The sequence below is a fragment of the Miniopterus schreibersii genome (assembly GCF_964146895.1).
Source record: "Miniopterus schreibersii genome assembly, chromosome: 9".
In the NCBI taxonomy this organism is placed as follows: Eukaryota; Metazoa; Chordata; class Mammalia; order Chiroptera; family Miniopteridae; genus Miniopterus; species Miniopterus schreibersii.
The window spans coordinates 59,106,827-59,127,276 of record NC_138118.1 but is presented as its reverse complement, the minus strand read 5'-3'; the positions used below and the strand labels follow the sequence as shown (position 1 = coordinate 59,127,276).

The 20,450-nt window shown below is 43.1% G+C and overlaps 1 protein-coding gene and 1 long non-coding RNA gene across 2 annotated transcripts in view; one reads left to right on the top strand and one right to left on the bottom strand.

The window, feature by feature from the left end:
• Positions 1-648: 648 nt before the first annotated feature.
• CDK6 (cyclin dependent kinase 6) overlaps positions 649-20,450 on the top strand; it is a 202,160-nt gene continuing 182,358 nt past the window's right edge. The window contains exons 1-2 of the mRNA XM_081147862.1: positions 649-762; positions 3,638-4,222. Coding sequence (XP_081003988.1) covers positions 3,990-4,222 — 233 coding nt within the window. The 5' untranslated portion in view covers positions 649-762; positions 3,638-3,989. The remainder of the gene's footprint in view (positions 763-3,637; positions 4,223-20,450) is intronic.
• Positions 2,030-3,230, bottom strand: LOC308561652. The gene is made up of 3 exons (XR_013999534.1): positions 3,141-3,230; positions 2,879-3,011; positions 2,030-2,374 (listed from the first exon to the last, which is right to left on the bottom strand). It is a non-coding gene; the product is annotated as an uncharacterized lncRNA (long non-coding RNA).

The following is a 20,450-nucleotide window of genomic DNA, read 5'->3' as shown; positions in this document are numbered from 1 at the left end:
AATAGAGAAGAGTTATTTTTCGGTCTGATTTTTCAGTTTCTTGGAAAGTGTACGTGTTTACCAGCCCCCCCGGCCCCTCATCATGAGTGTCGCTTGTTTCGCGTTTTTCCCATCCGCCTACATCTCGAGCTGCTGTGACCCCCGCCTCACTCTGTCAAAACCCCAACTCCGGGCGCCCCTGGGTTTGGAAACTCCGCCGACTCGCGACGACACATCCCTCTCTCCCTCTCACGCTTCTCACTTTTGTCGCAAGATTCTCCCACTCCAGTTGCCGTGAAAGCCGGAAATTTTCATTTACCCCCCCCCCCCCTCCGGCTCGCCCCCCACTCGGAGCCGCGAGCTGGGGCGCCGGGAGGCTGCGGCGCAGCCGGGTCCCGCCGCCTCCTCTCCTCCGGAAGGCTTTAATTTGCACACTTGCTGCCACCGAGCCGCGAGCCCCCCGCCCCGCCGCCGCCCGGTGGGTCTCGGGCGGAGGTGGCCTCCCGGCCTCCGCCCCCGTCCCCCTCCCTGCCGCCTCCCCGGCTCGGGCCCCGAGCCCCGGCCGGAGCCCCACGGCCCCCGTCCGCCCCAGCGAGCCGCGCGGGCGGCGCCCTCCGCCGTCCCTCCTCCCTCCGCCTCTGTGCCCACCCCCTAGCCGCGGAGAGCGCCAGTGACTCCTTCCTCCGAGCCCGGTTACCTGCTCCGCGCCGCCGCCGACACGTGCGGAGGGCCGGCTGACACGCGCAGCCCCCTCGGGAGGCCGGATGCGGCCAGGTCCCGCAGGTGAGGATCTGGGCGCTCGGGTGGGTGGGCGGCGTAGTGGGGGGAGGGGTCCCCGGGGGAGATTTGGGGGCTTGGCTAGGGTCGGAAGCGAGGGTGTGGGTGGGGGTGACTGTTGGGGTGGGGGTATGTCCTGGAAATTCACTTTGGTTAACCCCTTATGAACCGAGGCGGGGTAGTTAAGGGGGCCAGTTTGGGGGACCTAAAGGAGTCTCTCCTAGTCTGGCTAGAAGAGGACGTCACACACTAGGGACACCCCCCACACTGAGATCCTGTGCCTGCTTCCACATAGCCGTGCGCAAAAACACACACACACAAACACTCCTTATCCAGCTTCTACAAGCGGAATTCAGACTCCACTGGGAGCCATGCAATAATCCACATTTGGGGTTGAAAATGCCCTGCCTCTGGGGACTCCGTGCGGGAGAATGTGTTTCCGTCCCCATATTGATTTCCCCGTGCGAGCTCCCTCTCCAGCTCGCCGAGGTGTGGGTGTGGGTGTGGGTGTGGGCTCCACCTTCCCACCACGCGGTGAATGTTAACGCAGGCTTCTGGCTGGCAACCCCTGCGGGCGTGTTATGCACACTTGGAGGAGCGTATGCAGACTGCCAGCGCCCGGGCTTGGAGCCCCGCAAGGACTCACGTTTGCTTTAGTTTCCCAGTTTACTTTTAGAATTTCAAAGTATCGGAGTTCAAACGCACAGCCCGCGGTGAGCAGCGCCGGCCCCGCAGCGCGCCGGTCAGTGTGCACGTGGGCGCATCTGTGTGTGCGCGCACGCGGGAGCCGTGGTCCCTGGTGCGGCCTCTTGTCGCTGCGCTGGTGGCGACCCTTGCGGTGCTTGGCAGGCTTCGAGAGAGGCACATGAAGGATTTCATTGAGTGTGAAGACAGAGAGCAGAGACAGAAAGCAGAAGGAGGCGGCTGCAGCCTTTGTAGTCGCGGAGGAATGCGGAAATGTTGAAGCACTATGTCAAACTTTTTGAAATGGGGTCAAGTCACATTCAGCCAGCGTGGGAAAGCAACAACAACAACAAAAAAAAGTGGAGGGGGGGGTGGGGAAGGCACTGCTGCTCCCGCTTCTCCCCGCCGGAGCCGACGGTCCGGGGATGGGGGGGTGGGGGCAGCTGGGGCGGGTGGTGCGGGGCCCGGCGGGGGCGGCGGGCGCAGTTCCCTGCGGGGGTGGGACGTCCGGACGCTTCCTCCGCAGCGGAGCCTCCGGCTGGAGGGGCGGGGATGGGGTGTGGGGGGGAGACGCGGGAGGGCGGGCTACGCTGCCGGCGGCGGCTTCTCCGCTACCTGTGTGGCCCTCGGCCTGGCTCAGATCCCCGGGCGGGCTCCGGGGGCTTGTTCCTCGGCTCCCCCAGGATTCGCCTACTCCCTTTAAGGAGAGTTTTGAATGGAGTGAGTGTGAGAGGCTCCATCTTCGCCGCGGTCCCCTCAGTCCGTACGCTGTGGGGGTCGCGCCATTTGTTTCTTTAATTCCTGGAAGAAGGCAGGCAGGCCAACGGTGCGGGGCAGGTAATTCCGAGGTGGCACGGGAATTCCGGACACGCGGCCGGCGTGGCGAACATCCTGCCGAGGCGGCGGTAGCCGTGGGTTGGAGGTTTCCTGGTGACTGGATTGCAAAATGAATGGGGAGGGAGGGTGACACCCCCCCCCCATGCACCATCCCGCACTTTGCCGTGCGGAGGGATCCGGGGGGCAACTGGCTGCAGAAGGCACCAGGCCTTAAGCCGAAAGGGGAATGGAAACCTGTCTGCTACCTACATCGGAGATGATCCTGGGAGTGAGGAAGGGTTCGCGAGTCCTGGCCGCGAGAGTGGAGCCTCTTCTTTCTCACCCCCGGAGGCTCAGCATTTACCCCCTCCCCCCCCACCACCAACCTTTTTCAGGGGAAATTGAGTTTCACTCAGGTTGAAATCGGTTGGAAATTTCAAGGTGGTCACAGTTGTCACCTTACTCCTGAAGTTATTCTTTAAAGAGAGGAGCTAAAATGTGGCGAACACCCACTCTCCCACACTTAGGGTCCCGTGGGCGACTCCCTCAATCCAGCACCCCACCCACCGTCCACCCACCCACCCACCCACCCCCGAGTAGCGGGAACTCCGGCTCTCCAGACCTGATGGGTTTCCACCAGGGAGGTCCTCCGCGTCGGTGAAGGAAGAAGAATGCCGTTTCTAACCCTGGCTCCTTTACCCCCCAAAAGACCATTTGTGATGCAAGTCGTTTTTAAATGTCTCCTCGCAGAAAAACTGAAAGTAGAAAGGAAGCAATTTTCGAGCAGATGTCTGACCACCCCTTCTCGCACACTCCCAAGCATCGGGTTACAAGGTCCTGGGAGCCCCCACCCACACACTGCGGCCCCACACGGGTGGACTCACAGTCCCTCAGCAGCAGCTCGTGCGCGACCCCTGAACGTCCCACGGCACCCGGGAGCCCCTCTCCCTGCGCGTCCGGGCCGGGGGAGGCCCGGAGGATAGCAACGCAACGCAGTGATATGGGGATAAATATTAAGCCGTGACATTGACGTGCCCGGCGCCTCCCCTCCCCCGCGCTCCCGGCACACTCTGGGCTGCTCGGCACGCCCCCTCCCGTTCCACTGCGTCCCGCGCCGCGCCGCGCCGCGCGTTCATCCCCGAGGGGCCCCTGCAACCTTTCCGCGCGAAGACGGTTCCAGCCCCACAGGGAAAGAAAAGTTAACTTCGCTTTTCTCAGAGGACCCAGGAAGGATTAATCGGCCAGGGAGAAAGCAGGAGCGCGCGGAGGGTAGCGGCTGGGGCTTCGAGAAGGAGGAGGAGGGGAGTGTGCCGGAACCCCAAGGAAGGCTCCTGGGATGTCTGATTGCACTTTCTTCTTGTCCTCCCATCTCGTCTTTTAGGTGGAATGCCCGTGGACTGAGACGCGCTCCGGCAGAGACTATGTAATCGGCTGAGGACTGCACTTCGGGGAGGGAAGAGGAGGGATCGCCTGGCTCCTCTGCGACTCAGCAGGCGGAGTTTCACAGCGGCACCAGGGTTGCGCCCGCCCGCGGGGAGGTCGCTCCATCCAGCCGCGGCGACCGCGAGAGCCGGAGCGCGGTAGTCGGCGGGGGTGAGGGAGAGCTAGACCCAGCTCCGGGGCACGAGGGAGCGGGCCAGGGAGTCCTGGAGGAGGCGAGCGGCGGGTGCGGACGAGCCGAGCGCGCTCCCAGCCCGCTCCAGCGGCACCGCGCCGCGCGGCGTCCAGGCGGCATGGAGAAGGACGGCCTGAGCCGTGCGGACCAGCAGTACGAGTGCGTGGCGGAGATCGGGGAGGGGGCCTATGGGAAGGTGTTCAAGGCCCGCGACCTGAAGAACGGAGGCCGTTTCGTGGCGCTGAAGCGCGTGCGGGTGCAGACGGGCGAAGAGGGCATGCCGCTCTCCACCATCCGCGAGGTGGCGGTGCTGAGGCACCTGGAGACCTTCGAGCACCCCAACGTCGTCAGGTGAGCCGGGGAACCTTGCCGGCGCCGTCGGGGCCGCGCGCACGAGAAATGCGGGGCCGGGGGATCCACTGGCGCGGTGAAGTGCCGGGGAGGAGGGCGGCTGGGGAGGCATGGCGCGACCTGTTGACCTTACAGAGTGAGGGAAAGTTTTGTCGACAGAGCCACAAGCCAGAGCCGGTGACCTTGCCAGACTGTAAGAAGAAAGACTAATCAGAAAATGGGACCTGCGCAGGTTTCTCGTCCTGCCGGCCCTGAGAGGGGGTCCAGGAAGTTGGGTGCCTCTTAGGCACAGAACTGGCCAACCTGCGACACGCCCTGCCAGCCCCCCTGGCCATTGGGGAATTTTTGAGAGACTGGGTATAAGCGAGAGGTGGCAGGACGCAGTGATAATTAGAAGGAAGAGAACTTGACTGGTATAAATAAGGTTAAAAAAATGCAGAAAATATTTTTGCCAATCACACCCACAGTTTCTCTATATTAAAGAGATAATGATAAGCAGGATTCCTGATGGTGTAAGGACTAAAGTGCTTTACCATTTTCCAGCAGTGTCATTTAAAATACCCATTCCAAAAATATTGCCTGTCTGTATTATTTTATGTTGGTGGGCCAGCGTAGTCTGTGGACTACTTCTCCAAAGGGGTAGATATGAGTTCAAGATATGGAATCTTTAGATTCTAAATCTAAACTCTGCCTTTGCTTTTTCTGGAGGGTTGTGCCGTGATGGGAAGACAGCAGTTCTTGAAGCCTCTCCTGTGTGGTAACCAATAGTCAAGTGTGTATGACTTGGGATAATGGTGTTTTCTTAGTGATCCTAAATTTCCCCATTGTGTGGTTGACATTGTGTGGTGTGTTCTCCTTTTATTTTCTAAACAGAAGCATAGTTTTAAGTCAGAAAGGAATGCACAGAAACTTCTATTAATTAGGGTGTATTTTACCTTTCTCAACTCTTAAGATAATGTGTTGGAAAAAGGTCTTGGGTTCTTCCTGTCTTTTCATCCATCTTGGGATTCTGTTCAACAAATATGTGCCTACTGTGTGCGCTGTGGATGAAATATGTAAATAAGGACAGCTAAATATTTTTGTAACAAGTCAAACAATTTAACATTAGTCATCAAAGTGGAGAGACCCAAGACTGACCTTTGAAATACCAAGCTTTCTACAGACTCAGGGAGCCCAGGAGTCTACAGAATCGTCCTGGGAGGTTTTAACTTGTCTTCTCTTATCCCAGGCCCCATGATTTGTGTGGCACTTTGTTCCGGACACAGTTAGACTCAGGCTAGAAGGCAGCAAAGAATCATAAATGCGTAAATAAGGTAGTAAATGGCTATAAAGATAAAGACCCTATTATACCTCCACTTTAACCGGTAATGCTGAGAGGGACAGAAGATAATGAGACTAGGAGAATAGTGTTTTAGGAAGATGGGATCATACATAAAAGCAATAGGTTCCCTTTTGTCTGTGTGTTTTCTTTGTTCAAAAACCCTTTTGGGATATTGAAGGGAAAGGGGAGGGTACATTTTGTCCCCTGTAACTTAGTTATCTTCTTAGAGGAATCACCTAGGTGTTTCCCAAAGGATGAATTTCACCACCAGAATTTTAGGACCAAAATTCTTGTTTATTTTGTCTGTTACCTATGGAGTGTCTAACCAAGGATGGTCATTGTGTATATAAATAAGATGCTGTCCTTGCAATGTAGAGGTATTAGGCACCCTTCTGTAACACTATTTTTTACAAAGCACAGTTTATTCTTGTATCAGAGGAGGGTTGTTTTCTGCCATTGTTCCAGTCGATTTTGGCTAATCTTTCTTAATCTCTTGATTTTTCCCCCTGAGGTTGGTGTGTCTTCAGAGATTTCTAACTGACCCATGACTTAGATTCTGTACTGAGAACTTTCAGGAAGCTATACTTACAAATTGAAGACATGGGTCATTTTCTAAAATTATCCTTCCATGTTAAGTTTTGATGATGACACCTACCTCTTACAAGTTGTGAGGAGAAACTGAGATAGTATATATGAGAGAGCTTTGTCAATTTAGAAGTGTTTCAAATGCCCAAGTATTATTTGTGTGCAGGCAGATTAGTGGGGCCCTTGCCTGGAGCAAGGTCCCCAATAAGGCATCATCAGTTCCCCTGGCTTATACTATAGAAAAAAATCATACTCAAACCCAGACATTATGGGCTCTGAAACCAAGAGGCTACTTAAATATAATGAGCCTGTAGTTTTTCAGAAAAGCCGATTGGTCGAATGCCATGAAATTCAGTGACACTTGAGAAAATTATCAATGATGTCATCCTCACAAGATACAGATCTCCATTCCAGTTTGTTTCCTTCCGGTTTCTTCTCTTCCGTCTCTGCCTTGGGGCAATCACTGGCCCCCATGACTTGCTTGGCTAGACTAGGGTTGTGGACATTAGAGGTTGCTGATATGTGTTCATGCAGGGTCAGGAAATCAAGGAGAGGTGACAGGAGTTCTTTTCCTTCCAAGGTAGAGTTGTCACAGTTGAGCCCCCAAACCTGTGATTTATTGTTGCCCCACAGGATTGTTGCCTGGTTCTTTAAAGGTTTTTTAAAAGGGCAGATGCCTTTATAAGTGCCTTCAAGTCATAAGTAATTGATCATAATTATAGGCGCTTCCTACAGATAGTTAAGCCTCTAAGCTTGAAGGACCATAATGAACATACTAGTTTTTTTCAAAAGTTGAAGGTTTAATTTTGATGGATTTGCCAGAAAAGCTGACTTGTTATTGCTGGCACTGGCACTGGTACTGCCTGCATGCACAGGGATAATGACTTGAAACTCTTGCTCACCTGCATGTGATGTATCGCAGGCTTGATCAGTGCCTGGGATGTAAATTTATTCTTACTTTAGAGTTGGTAATCCCAAATCCTAGAGCCTTAGCCAGAATCAGACTTCATTATGAACCTATATTGGAGCTCCTGCACTCCGCAAATGAATTCTGTTTTACATTCTGAACTAAATATATACAGGCAGGTAAAATAATATATCTTATGTGCCAGACACTGCTAGAAGCTGGGGATACAGCAGTGAACAAGTCAGAAAAAGTCTACACTTTTAGAACTTAACCTGGTAATGGGATAAGTTCTTTTTGCTTTTTAAAAATTCACATATCTTTATTTCCATTGGCTTGCTTTGCTATATTTAACATAACCAGTTTTATAGAGCAACTACTTTTTGTGATAATTTGGTTACCAGGAGTTTGCTGATTGAATAGGTAAGATAACCAAAACACTAATCAGAATCAAATGCTTTTTGAAGATTAAATTTTACCTGAGAGACATACAGATAGATGTATATAAGAAGACATTGACACATAACTAATATGTATATATATGATGAACATTTGAACTCTATTTGTTCAACAAGGACTTAGGAAGAACCTACTGTTTAAAAACCATGGGGCTCAGTGATGGGAAAGATCCTGGGGTAAATCACACCTGGCTCTTCTCCTCGAGTAATTTTCCCTGTGTTTGAAGGAGTAAGATGGTCACCATAACCCTGATACACGATAGTATTGTGTCATTACAGAGATCCTGGGAAGTGCTACCAGTGTTGTCCTTACGGATCAAATTTGTTAGAGTAGCAGTAAAAGTAATTCAAATTCAAGTAATGGTTCCAGAAAGTAAAACTCATGGCATTTCAGTGAATAAACTTGAGAGTCTAATTCTGTTCAATTATTATATTAGCATAGGTAATCAGTGCTTTTAAAAGAGCCAACAGAGGAACCTCTCTTGCATGTGGGTCTCTGACTCTCTCATGTATGTGGGGTTTCCATACATATGTATGTTTTAAATTTGATTATTTCCTCTTGTTAAAAATAAATAAATAATAAAGCCAACAGAAAAATCCACACAGCTTAATGGTTATAATTCAAGGAGAGTTTTCCAACTTTTTCTTTTTAAAGGTCTCAGTAATACGTATCATAAAAAGAGCATTAAAAATGTGATATTCTCTAGGAAAACCTAACAGGGTAGAAGAAACATGGCATATTATTTGATGCAGCAAAAGCTGAGTCCTCTGGGAATCCTTCTGAATAAAAGTGTTATTTTGTGGGTAACACACTTATTGGGGCTTATTCAGTGAAAGGAAAAGCAGGGGTTGAATCCCTTTTTTAAGTTTCAGTATGTTAAAAGTATGTTCGGTCCCTCATTCTCTAAGAGTGCCTTGAAGAGTTTCCAATTTATCAAGGTTATTTAGTAAATAAACATTTTCACAATGATATTCTGCCCATGCCTTGTTCCTGCAGAACAACTTGGTAATGCTGAATTGTTGACATTGTACTTGTGTTCTTTTTACGTAACTATTATCACCATAGAATTATTAGAATTTCTCTATCAAGAAGAAAATGGCATATAAGAGGGAAACTTGTATAAACTTGAATGCCTGGTGGTAAATTTTCCTATGTTTAAGACATGGGTAAATGAATATCTATGAAAAGAGACTCCTTATTAAAAGTAAATTATCTTTAAAAAACAATGTGCCTCTATTAATGATTCCCTAGGAATGTGTGCGTTTTCTTAAAGAATGAGACATCCAGTACTTGTACTATGTCATTGTAAAACTCATGGATATTAAGGTTGGAAGACACTCTGGAAGTCTTTCAGCCCTTTTATGTTATAGAGAAACTAAAGCCCAGAGGTCAAGCAACGTATCTATCATGCCATGTTGAAGTTGTTGACTTGTCCCTAAAGCTGAGTAGCAATTTTTTAAAAAATTCTTTTTAATTGTGTTTGATGGAAGAAGTTAAATCAAATGAGTACATTTCTAGTTTGGAAAAAGTGAACTATATGTAGACAAAGGTGATGATTTGCCAGGAATAAATGACACACCAATTCAGGAAATTCTTGAATTCTACAGTATGCCCTATTAAAGTAGATCTGTAAAAAGTATGATGATTATCCATTAAATTCTTCTTTTAAAGAATTTGGGTAGGCCCTGGCCGGGTAGCTCAGTTGGTTAGAGTGTCATCCCGATATGCCAAGGTTGTGGGCCTAATCCCCAGTCCGCACATACAAGAATCAACCAATGAATGCATAAATAAGTGGAGCAACAAATCAGTGTTTTCTTTCTCTCTCTCTCTAAAAAAAATCAATAAATATTTTAAAAAAGAATTTGGTAATGACTATGATAATTTAAATAGCTATAGTTAAATAATAAGTGAATAATGTAAATAAGTAATAACATTGAGTTCCTTTTAGACAAAGAACAATAGGAAAAATCTAAATGCTTAGTACTTGTCTGATGATTGAACTATTGCATAATATGGCCCTGGCATCTCCTACTCATTTAATGAAATAAACACCATAATACTTGAAAATTAGGCAGCATAACAACCTCCAGACATATAAACAAATATGTTACCCATGCTTCTGGAACTAATTGCACTATTATTGCTATTTCTCGTGACGGTCAGATGAGCTTTTCTGTCTTCTCAGGAAGGAAAATAATTGCGAGCTTCCTGGTGTGGTAGATCATAGCGGCGACGAAATCTGGGTGCAGGAGGATTGGTGATAGGAGAAGGTAGAATTGGGCTTTCTCGAAGGGCCAGGAGGCAGCACTGAAAATGGGCTTCGGTGGTTGGTAACAAGCATGCCTACATAAAGGTCACTATTTGAGTGACGATCTATAGATGCCAAGTCTGCTGGGGCAGGCAGGTCAGCATCAGAGGGAGGAGTTTTATAAGACTCTCTGGGCAGTTGTTTTGAATATCACCAGCTGGCTGCCATACTTGATTTTGTTTTGCCAGCTGCACATGTAGCTGCTCTTCACTGAGAGGTGAAGTAAAGGCACCTTAAGGCATGTGACAGTAATCTTTGTGAGTGTGCAGTAGTAGCCTGGAAGTCCATTTAGGATAGGATAATTATTAAACATTTAGAAATTTACCTAAATTTGGGCAACTACTGGGTTTGTCATTTATGTAGCCATTTTAATTATTGATTCTTATTATCTGGCCTTCCTAAAGGATTTTAGTTCAATAGAATTAGAATCACAGTATAAGAATTTTGGAATTGGAAGGGGTCTTAGATTTAACTTAGTCCAACCCTCTTTGGTCTGTATAGTAATTGTTTTGTAAATGCATAACAGGGTTGTCTTATTTTAGTCAACTATTTTATTCCACATTTACATACATTGTAGGTACAAATTGAGGATAGCTAAGGTTCAAACACAGGTTTACATGCAGTGTCAGCAGGACGGGATGACCAATGGTCGCTGCATATCTGAAAACACTCTCTTGGGATGTAAAAGTATTTTCAGTTTAATGATTCTGTTTCCTGACGTGAGGACAAGGATTATATCTTTTATATTCATAAATAACACAGTGTTCGTAACTACTAGTTACCCGGGATATGTTTCCTGAATGCACGAAGTAAAATAAGTTAAATGATAAACCCCTCCAATGAGAACTTTTTGTTCTTCTGGAGTTGCCTATTGCATTAGCAAGTATCACAGGCTAAACACTGGGAGATCATTGGGCGTTAACTGTAACGCATCTGCACACCAAGACTGTTTAGTAAGAGCCTTCAAATATTTATTGATGTTTTAAACTTTTCCTGTGACTGTCAGTTTTTTGTCTTCAGTACTGCCTTCCTCTGATAGGATTTTCTTGTGTTCTTTGTGTGCATTTGCTGCATGTATCCTACAGGCAAACAGTCTACTCTGTTTGCCCTGAATGTGCTCCTTGCCATCTGCCTCCGTGACTTTAATTGGGGCTGATCTCAGAATGTGTGCGTGCAGTGCTCCTCCCTGTACCACTGCTTCCACATGTTAAAATGCTACCCATCCTTCAGAGCCAAGCTCTGATGCCACCTTTTTCTTTTTCTTTTTTTTGGTGGTATACTCCTTAATACCTCCATTTGATAAAACTTCTGCTTCCTTTGAACCCTGAAAACTTTGGACCTCCTTTATGGCACTTGGTCTATGTCTGCCCCTTTACATTATTATGTCTATTATATAAGATAAAATGTTAATCTTCCCCCTAACCACCCTCTTCTGATCCTCTACCCTTCCATACCCCAATTGTAAGCCCTGGAGACAGGATGTGTCTTGTGGTCATAGCCATTTACATTCTACATCCAGTGGAAAGAAAATGAAAATAAGAACGAATGAATAATGGAAAAGAGGTCCGGTTATTAAGGAGGAAACCATATGGAGTGTTTCCGTCCCATGAATGTTAATACTAAGGAGTGTCAAATAAGAGGGAAAGTGGATCTGTATATTGGATTGTACTTGCTTGGTTCCTGGGAAAAATAAAGAATACTGAAAAGAGGAACTTTCATTTTGTTTTACTCCAATATAGTTTATATTAAAGAAAGTTTTAAATTTAAGTCATTCCCATAGTTAAGGAACTGTACAGTCTTGCACTTAATTCCATATACTGTAAGGAAGACATTAACATTAGGGAACAGGCGCACGTTCAGTAAAAGTTGAAAATGATTTGAACCCTTTAAAATGTAAGAATGTAAGGAATACATTTTAATCAATTGCTTGAATTCTTTTATTTTTCCCCCCACTAATTTTAATATTGTTGGCTTTCTATACTGGAAAAACTCTCAGGAGGAGGAACAGAATTAAGTAAAACTTTTCCTAATAATTTCTAAAAGAATATCAAGATACTGAATTCCATTAAAACTTTGTCTTCTACTTCTTTTCATAATTTGTATACAGATAATTTGGATTCCACCTTGAAAAACTGGTAGGTTTAGTTCAGAAGTATTCCAGCCTAAACTAATCCTAGTGTCTCAAGCCACATGTAGTAGGATGTGTATGTGTGTGTGTGTGTACATGTGTGTATGTGCACACAGTGCACACCCAGACAGTTCAATGTAAGGTGTCAAAAGAAGGATCTGTTTTCTTGTGTTTTTAAAATTTTTTTATTTTTCAATTACAGTTGACATACAATATTATGGTAGTTTCAGGTGTACAACATAGTGATTAGACACTTATATAGCTTACGAAGTGAGCACTCCAATAAGTCTAGTACCTATCTGACACCATACATAGTTATTACAATCCATCTGACACCATATGTAGTAATTACAATATTATTGACTATATTCCCTACGCTGTACTTTACATCCCCGTGACTGTTTTTATAACTGGCAATTTGCACATCTTAATCCCGTCCCCTTTTTCACACACACCCCCCAATCTCCCTTCTATTTGGCCACCATTAAAATGTTCTTTGTATATCTCTGAGTTTGTTTCTGTTTCATTTGTTTGCTTTTTTAGATCCCACATATAAGTGAAATCATGTGGTATTTGTCTTTCTCTGTCTGACTTCTTTCTCTTAGCATAATTAGTGCCCTCTAGGTCCATCTGTGTGGTTGCAGATGGCAAGATTTCATTCTTTTGTACGGCTGAGTCATATTCCATTGTGCATACGTACCACTCTTCTTTATCCACTCATCTATTGATGGACACTTAGGTTGCTTCCATGTCTTGGCTATTGTAAATCACGTTGCAGTGAACATAAGGATACATATGTCTTTTTGAATTAATGTCTTGAGTTTCTTTGGATAAATACCCAGAAGTGGAATTGTTGGGTCCTTCTTTGTCTCGTGATATAGTCTTTGTTTTAAAGTCAATTTTGTCTGATATAAGTATTGCTACCCCAGCTTTTTTATTTTTGTTTCCATTTGCATGAAACATCTTTTTCCATCCCTTTACTTTCAGTCTGTGTGTGTCTTTCGATCTGAAGTGAGTCTCTTGTAGACACATATATGTGGGTCTTATTTTCTTATCCTTTGGCCACCCTGTGTCTTGATTGGAGCCTTTAGTTCATTTACATTTAAAGTAATTATTATAGGTATGCAGTTATTGCCATTTTATTATAATTTTTTATTTTTCTTCTTTTTCTTCAAGAAGTCCCTTTAACATTTCTTGTAATACTGGCGTGGTGGTGAATTCCTTTAGGTTTTTCTTGTCTGGGTTTTTTTTTTGTGTCTTGCCCCCAAGCACTTAACATGGTGGCTGGCATCTTGTAGCCCACAGTCAGTATTTGTGAATGAATGAGTGAGTAGGTGCCGTCTAGGAATTCAGAATTGTTTATTTATTTAATTTATTTATTTATTCAGAGTTGGGTAACAATGTCTGAAATCACATTTGAGATCTATAATATTCAAAAGTATTTATTGATTATCTGCTATATTCAAAATTTTATTAAAGGTGACTGACAAGGATCACAGAAAGTACCTATATCTTAAAATGCTTACCAAAAAAAAATGGTATTAGGTCTAGAGTTTGTCTCAAAATGGGGTATAGATGAAAAAAGCTGATTGTTGTTGAAGCTGTGAAGTTCCTTATATATGTTTGTAAAGGAGTCAAGATACTTTGATTCCATCCTGACTCCTCTACCTATTAGCTGAATGACTAAAGTAAATTCCTTTATGTGTCTTAATTGCTGTTTCCCTATAATAGGAATTATTACTACTCCTTTGACCTCAGAGAATTGCTATGATCAAATGAAATTATGTATATAAAGATCAAGTATTATACAAATATAAGGTGTTAGTAACAACAGGAATTCCTCTCCTCAAGTAGTTTATAATTTTGTGGAGAAAACTGGAATGCACACAGGTATCTATATTGCTGACAGGATGTGCTCCTCGCCCACACAGTGTTAAAGTATGATGGAGCTAGGTGTTTCTGAAAAGATGTGTGTTGGACTTAAATTAATTATAGTAAAATACAGTCTTTAATCTGGGTATTGGTAGTTGGTGTCGCGTTTACCCAGTCTGTATGCTATTCATTAATAAATTTGTTGTGGGAGGGCCTGAGCACACAGTGCTCCTGAGAACATTGTCGGAATGGGTGGGAGCCTCATGATTTTTTCTTGTATTTTACTATTCAGATTACCTCAAAGAGGAGTTGAATTCTTTGCTTGTTTTTTCTCTTTCTCTTTTTAAATTTCAAACTCTCAAACAGATTTATTCCTTTTTATGTCACATGTTGGAATTCCTGCTTGTTCATTTTGTGAGGCTCTCCTTATGCCATGGTTACTGTGTGACTTTTGAAATTTTATTCCATGTATTCTGTATTGAAGTCCCCAAGAACTTCTGTCCACAGAAAGGAAGCAGTTTTCTTTCAGGGCCACTGATCTGTAGTGAGATACAGTAGTCCCCCCCCCTTATCCAAAGTTTTGTCTTTTGTGGTTTCAGTTATCCACAGTCAGCGACTGTCTGAAAATATTAAATGGAAAATTCCAAGAATAAACCAAGTCACAACTTTTCAATCCTGTGCAGTTCTGAGGAGCGTGATGAAATCTCCCGCTGTCCCACCAGGGATGTGATCACCCCTCTGTCCGTGTCGCCCCACCCTTTAGTCGCTTAGTAGCCATCCTGGTTTTCAGATCTACTGGTCAGGGTATCGCAGTGCTTGTGTCCAAGTCACCTTTATTTTACTTACTAATGGCCCAGAGCACAAGAGTAGTGATGCTGGCAATTCAGACGTGCTAAAGAGAAACTATAAAATGCTTCCTTTAAGTGAAAAGGTGAACACTCACAACTTAAGGGGAAAAAAATTCGTATGCTGAGGTTGCTACGTCATTTACGTCACTTCATCTCATCGAGCAGGCATTTTATCATCTTACATCATCACTGGGGGATGAAGGGTGAGTGTAATGCAATAAGAGATTTTGAGAGAGAAAGAGACCATCTTCACCTAATTTTTATTTATAGTGTATTGTAATTGTTCTGTTTTATTGTTGTTAATCTCTTGCTGTGCCTAATTTATAAGTTAAACTTTAGCATACTTATGAATATATAACAAAAGATACAGTATAGATGGGGTTCTATATCCATGGCTTCAGACATCCAATGAGAGTCTTGGACTCTATCCCCTATGGATAAGGGTGGGGGCTACTGTATCTTTTTCCTTTGCTTCCTTTTATTGCTAAGTAATGTCATAATTTCTGTGTTAGGTATTCCTAATGGTTAGTATAAAACATGTGCTTTTCCTAAAATGCTTTATTTATAGAAGATACAAAGTACAAAGTTGGGAACATTAACACTTAACCCCTATTCTGCAACAGAACAGGAAAAACAACCAACATCTTTGCATTTTGAGGGCAGACTTTCAAACTTTAGTTTACTGGCTCTGACCAGTACATTTTAAAATTTATTAGTAGAAACCAAGAAATTATCTGAGTGGGAGATTGAGATGATGTCGTCTGCATTCCAACCCTGTAGAATCACTTAAAGAAGTTATTAAATAGCCTTGGGTAAAAATGGGATGTTTTCTTGTACCACAAGAAACCAAGAGACAGATTTAGAGATTGGGCTAGGACAGACTCTCAGAGCTAATCGTGAATGAAGTGGATTAAAATATGGGGGTGCCCTCAAAGAACTGATAAAGAATCCCCTTTTTGAAATATCGTTGTTTCACACATTAAGACACAGAAGAAAAGTTGTGATATCCTGCTAGTCATTACAAATTCTTTTAAGCCCGTGGGATTTAATCTGTAGTTATTTAGTTAACTATTATTCATTAGACTAGAACTTCAGGTTGTTGATGCCAGTTGGGTTCTCCACTAAACCAGTTAGTTTTGTGAAGAGAAAAAAGCTGTTTCAGAGTCATTACTGTCTACCCCTTAAATGTTGGCTGACGCACAGTGATGGGGTTGATTTCGAAGAGAACTATGTAAGAGCATGGTTGACTCATTGGTACCAATTCCTAATCTTAGAAAAACAGGACTTTTGAGATGAGTCAGGAGTAGCGACTTTGTTTTTGAAAAAGAGTATAGCCCCCTCCCCTCCGCCCCCCCGTTTAATTGATAAAATTAAGAGGTGAGTCCATCATTAGTCAAATAGAGAGTGGTCTGGGGATGTATTTTGTGATCTGAAGGGACCACACACTCATTAAAAAGAGGGGAAAAAGTGGCAGAAGATGAGCTAAGTTGAGGTAGAGGTGAGAAATGCAATATGGTAAAGATAAAACACGGTGGCAGAACAGGGATCACTTATGTACAGGGTGGGGCAAAAGTAGGTTTACAGCTGTTTAAGTACAACAAACACAGAATCTATCTTGTATTATTACTTATTATTGTATTTTCCATATGAACAATTGTACATCTACTTATGCCCCACCCTGTATATCTGAAGTCTCTTAAATGTCAAAATCTGAACGCTGGTGGTATGAAAGTAGATGAAAATTCTGGCATATTTAGAAAGTCCTCAACCAGTGCAATTCTTTTAATTCTATAATAATAAAATAATATAGTTGTCTGATTTCTTGTTCTTGGGGCCTTTATTTTAACACGTCTTTACATTGTCCATTTTGCCTACCACTCAAATATTTGTTGAAGGTAATGCATGAATTAACATAGAATGTAGGCTTCCATTTAGAACATAGACTCCACGAGGGCAGGAATTTTTGTCTGTTTTGTTCACTGCTTTATCCTTAAAATCTAGAACAGTGCCTGACACATAGTTCAATAAATGTCTGTTGAGTGACTGAGTGAACAAACTGTGACTAAAGATTACTCTTTTACAGTAATTTTATTGACAGTAAAAATATAAACTAACACCAAAATTTAGCTGATACGTTATTTTTTTATTCACTTTTTACTATTGCATTTATTTGATTATATTGTCTCTAATATCATAGTAAATTGGATTCTGACAGAAATTAGGAATCATTTAATACTTTAATGCTTAGCAAGTAGATTGGACACTAAGATATATCCCTTCTAAGCTAAGTCTTCCGCTGATGTTTCATTAAATTTCGAGTATAATTTTAAACAAACGGTATTTAGATGGTCGTATCATTCGTAGCAGAACTGATTTTGATATTTTGGTGGAAATTTTAAGACATGGTTTCAGATTCTCTGGGTTGTGAAATTCTGTAAGGAGAGGAGCATTGACTGACATACGTTTCCTAAAGCGATGATTTTCAACCTTTTTCATCTCATGGCACATAAACTAGTTACTAAAATTCTGCGGCACACCAAAAATACATTTTTTGCCCATTTGACCAAAAAATAGGTATAATTTTTATTCATTCACACGGGAAGGCTATCGTGTTGGCCGTTGTCATTTTTTATTTGACAGTCTAAGGGGAAAGAAGTCAGTGCCCCCTGACTAGTCAGGTATTGCGTGTTTTAAAAATTATTGCGGCACACAGGTTAAAAATTGCTGTCCTAAAGAATTCAACACAAGGTGTAAAGCCTGCATAAAGAGCTACATTTGTCTTTAGAAGTCGTGTAGCCCAAGTGGCCAGTCCCATTATGAACCTTGCCCCAATTCTGTGCTACCATTCCAGGCACCTTCATTCTCTGCTTAGATTGGTTGATTGTGATCATCTAAGGGGTCTGATGGTTCTTAGTCATGACCAGTTATAAAGAACAATAATAATAAAGAAGGAAAGAAAGGAAAAGACAGAAGGGGAAAAGGGAGGAATGGAATGGGGAATGGGCAAAGGGGAAAGGGGAAGGGAATGGGTTAATGTTGCTGTGTAGTATATTGTTCCAAAATTTAGGGGCTTAAGACTATCATTTTCTTATGCTCAAGGATTCTTTGGGTGGGGAATTCAGACAAAGCACAGTGAGAATAGTATCTCTCTCCCTGTGATGTCTGAGGCTTCAGCTGGAAATGACCCAGCAGCTGAGGGTTTGATTCATTTTGAGATGTCTTCACTATAAAGACCTGGTTTCATGTGGGCTGGTTGATGAAGGCTGGAACCTGAGCTGGGGCTGTGGACCAAAGTACCTATTTCTTGCCTCTCCATGTGGCCAGGGCTTCCTCTCAGCATCAAGGCTGCGAAGTAGTTGGACTTACATGCTGGCTTATGGCTCCAAAAGCCAGGCAGTGTCCCCAGGAGCAGGTAATGTTACTTCTGCCCACATTTGGTTGCTTACAAGTAAGTACAGAGATTCAGGGGAGGGGATGTACAGTATCTCTTACTGGAAAGAGTGTTAAAAGAATTTGTTCCTTTTTTTTTTTTGGAATCATGACAGTATTTAGTGATTAGTACAGAGAGGTTTATGATTAAAAAAAAAAAAAAAAAAGCAAGGCTCCTGCCCCAGCTATTCCTATTTCCAGTACTCGGACGCAACATCTTTTAACTGGTTTTTGGTGCTTCTGGTTGTTCCCTCCACAAGTCCAGATAATATGCTATGCTCTCTTTCTTGATATTTAAACCTCAGATAATCTATTGACATCCTACTCTGAAAGATGGGGATTTAGCTCATCAATACTACTTCCTATTCATCTTCAACTTTTGTTACATAGGGGTATTTTTATTTCATATAATAATTTTAAATGTAACATAATATAAATACAATTTTATATTTAAATGTCATGTTTTTGTTCTTTCACTCCTGGCAGATCTCTTGATTCTCTGTTTAGTAAGAAGAGAATATTTTATTCCCCTAATCTTTTTTCCATCTCTACTCCCTTTAACAACATAACTTCCATCAGCTACTTTGCTAAAGTTCTTAAGCATTTGCCTCTGTTCTACAAGCACAGTTGCAGGTCCGGTGTTACAATTCTATGAGGCCATAGGAAGCCTTCTTTCTTAAATACAGACATCTGTATTCTGTTTTCTTATCCTGCCTCACTTTTTAAAAATTTATACTGTATTTTGCATGCTTCTTACTCTGACTGTGGCTTTCTTGTAGTTTTGTTTTTTCTGGAGTCTATAATTGCCTTTGTATTTTGTTTTCTTGCATGGTTTGCCTTTATCATAGCCTAAACTCTCCCCCCCTTCCCCCCAAAACCCTTCATCATACCATCAATCTATTGACTTGTCCCATTTCCTGAAGTTTTGGTCTACTCTGGCCTGTTGATGTACTGACCTGATGATCAGTTGTCTTCCTGGGGCTTTTTTGACTAACTCTGGATTGGAGCCACTCATTCCTGCATCATGGCTCTTCCTTTTCAGTGCTTCACACCCTCGTGCTAGTGTACATTTGTGAGCAACATCCTAAGAAATTGTGTATGAGAGAGAAACTTTCTGAATCCTCACTTACTTGGAAACATCTTTATTGCCCTTCACATTTGATTATGTTTTGACAGTTTTTAGAAGTTCAGGATGAAAAAATTTCCCACAAAATCTAAAGCTGTTCTCTCTATTGAGTGTGCCATTGAGAAATCATCTGCCGATATGATTTCCTAATTAATTTTTCGTGACTTTTTTGTCTGGGAGCTGTTATGTTCTTCAGAAATATGTGTCTAGGTGTGATGCTTTTGAAAATTCCATTTGCTGGGCATTCCTTGGGATCTTTCTCTGTGCAGATTTGTTTTATTTTTAAAAATAGCTTTTTCCTCTATTCTTTCTTTCTGAGGTTCTCATGTTAGTCAGATATTCCATCTTTCAGTTGGGACCTCTCCGTCTCAAAGTTCAGTCTCACAGATTGGACCTCTGTGTGTCTTCTTACCTTTTTTCCCTCTGTTTTCTAACGATTCTATTTTCTTTGGTTTTGTTTTTCTCTATATGCATGCTAAAGAAATCTTTTATATTACTTTCCAAACATCTGTTAAATTTATTGTTTTGACAGTTATTTTAACCTCAAAACATCCTCTTTTTGTTTTGTCCCCTTGTTTGTTTTTTAAAGCATCCTATCCTGGTTACATGGGTGTAATATATCCTTGAATTGCTCTAAATTTTTTATGAAGTTCTCCACATTATCTCTGTTTTAGTCAGTGTTTAGTTTTTAACTATTTTGTTTTTCTTGTTGCTAGATTCCTTAAATGCCTGGTGATGTTTTACGTATCGTTTGCTTTTTAAAAAAAAATCAAGTTTAGCCTGGCTGGTGTGTCTCAGTGGTAGGGCGTTGACCCAGGAACCAAGGGGTCACAGGTGGATTCCTGGTAACTGCACATGCCTGGGTGGCAGGCTCGATCCCCAGAAGGGGGTGTGCAGGAGGCAGCTGATTGATGATGTTTCTCCCTCATCGATGTTTCTATCTATCTATCCCTCTCCCTTCCTCTCTAAGCAATACAAACATTTTTTAAAAATCAAGTTTATTGAGATATAATTTATATGCTGTAAAAGACATCCATTTTAAGAGTGTGTTTTTTCCAATGAGTTCTGACAAATTTATACACCCATATAACCACCATCACAATCGAGATCTAACTAAAACACTTCTCTTACCCTAAAAGTTCCCTGAGGCCTCTTTGCAGTCAATATCCTCCCCTTAACCTGGACCCTTGGCAACCACTAATCTTTTTGTCGTCATAGATATTTGTCCTTTCTAGAGTTCTACACAGG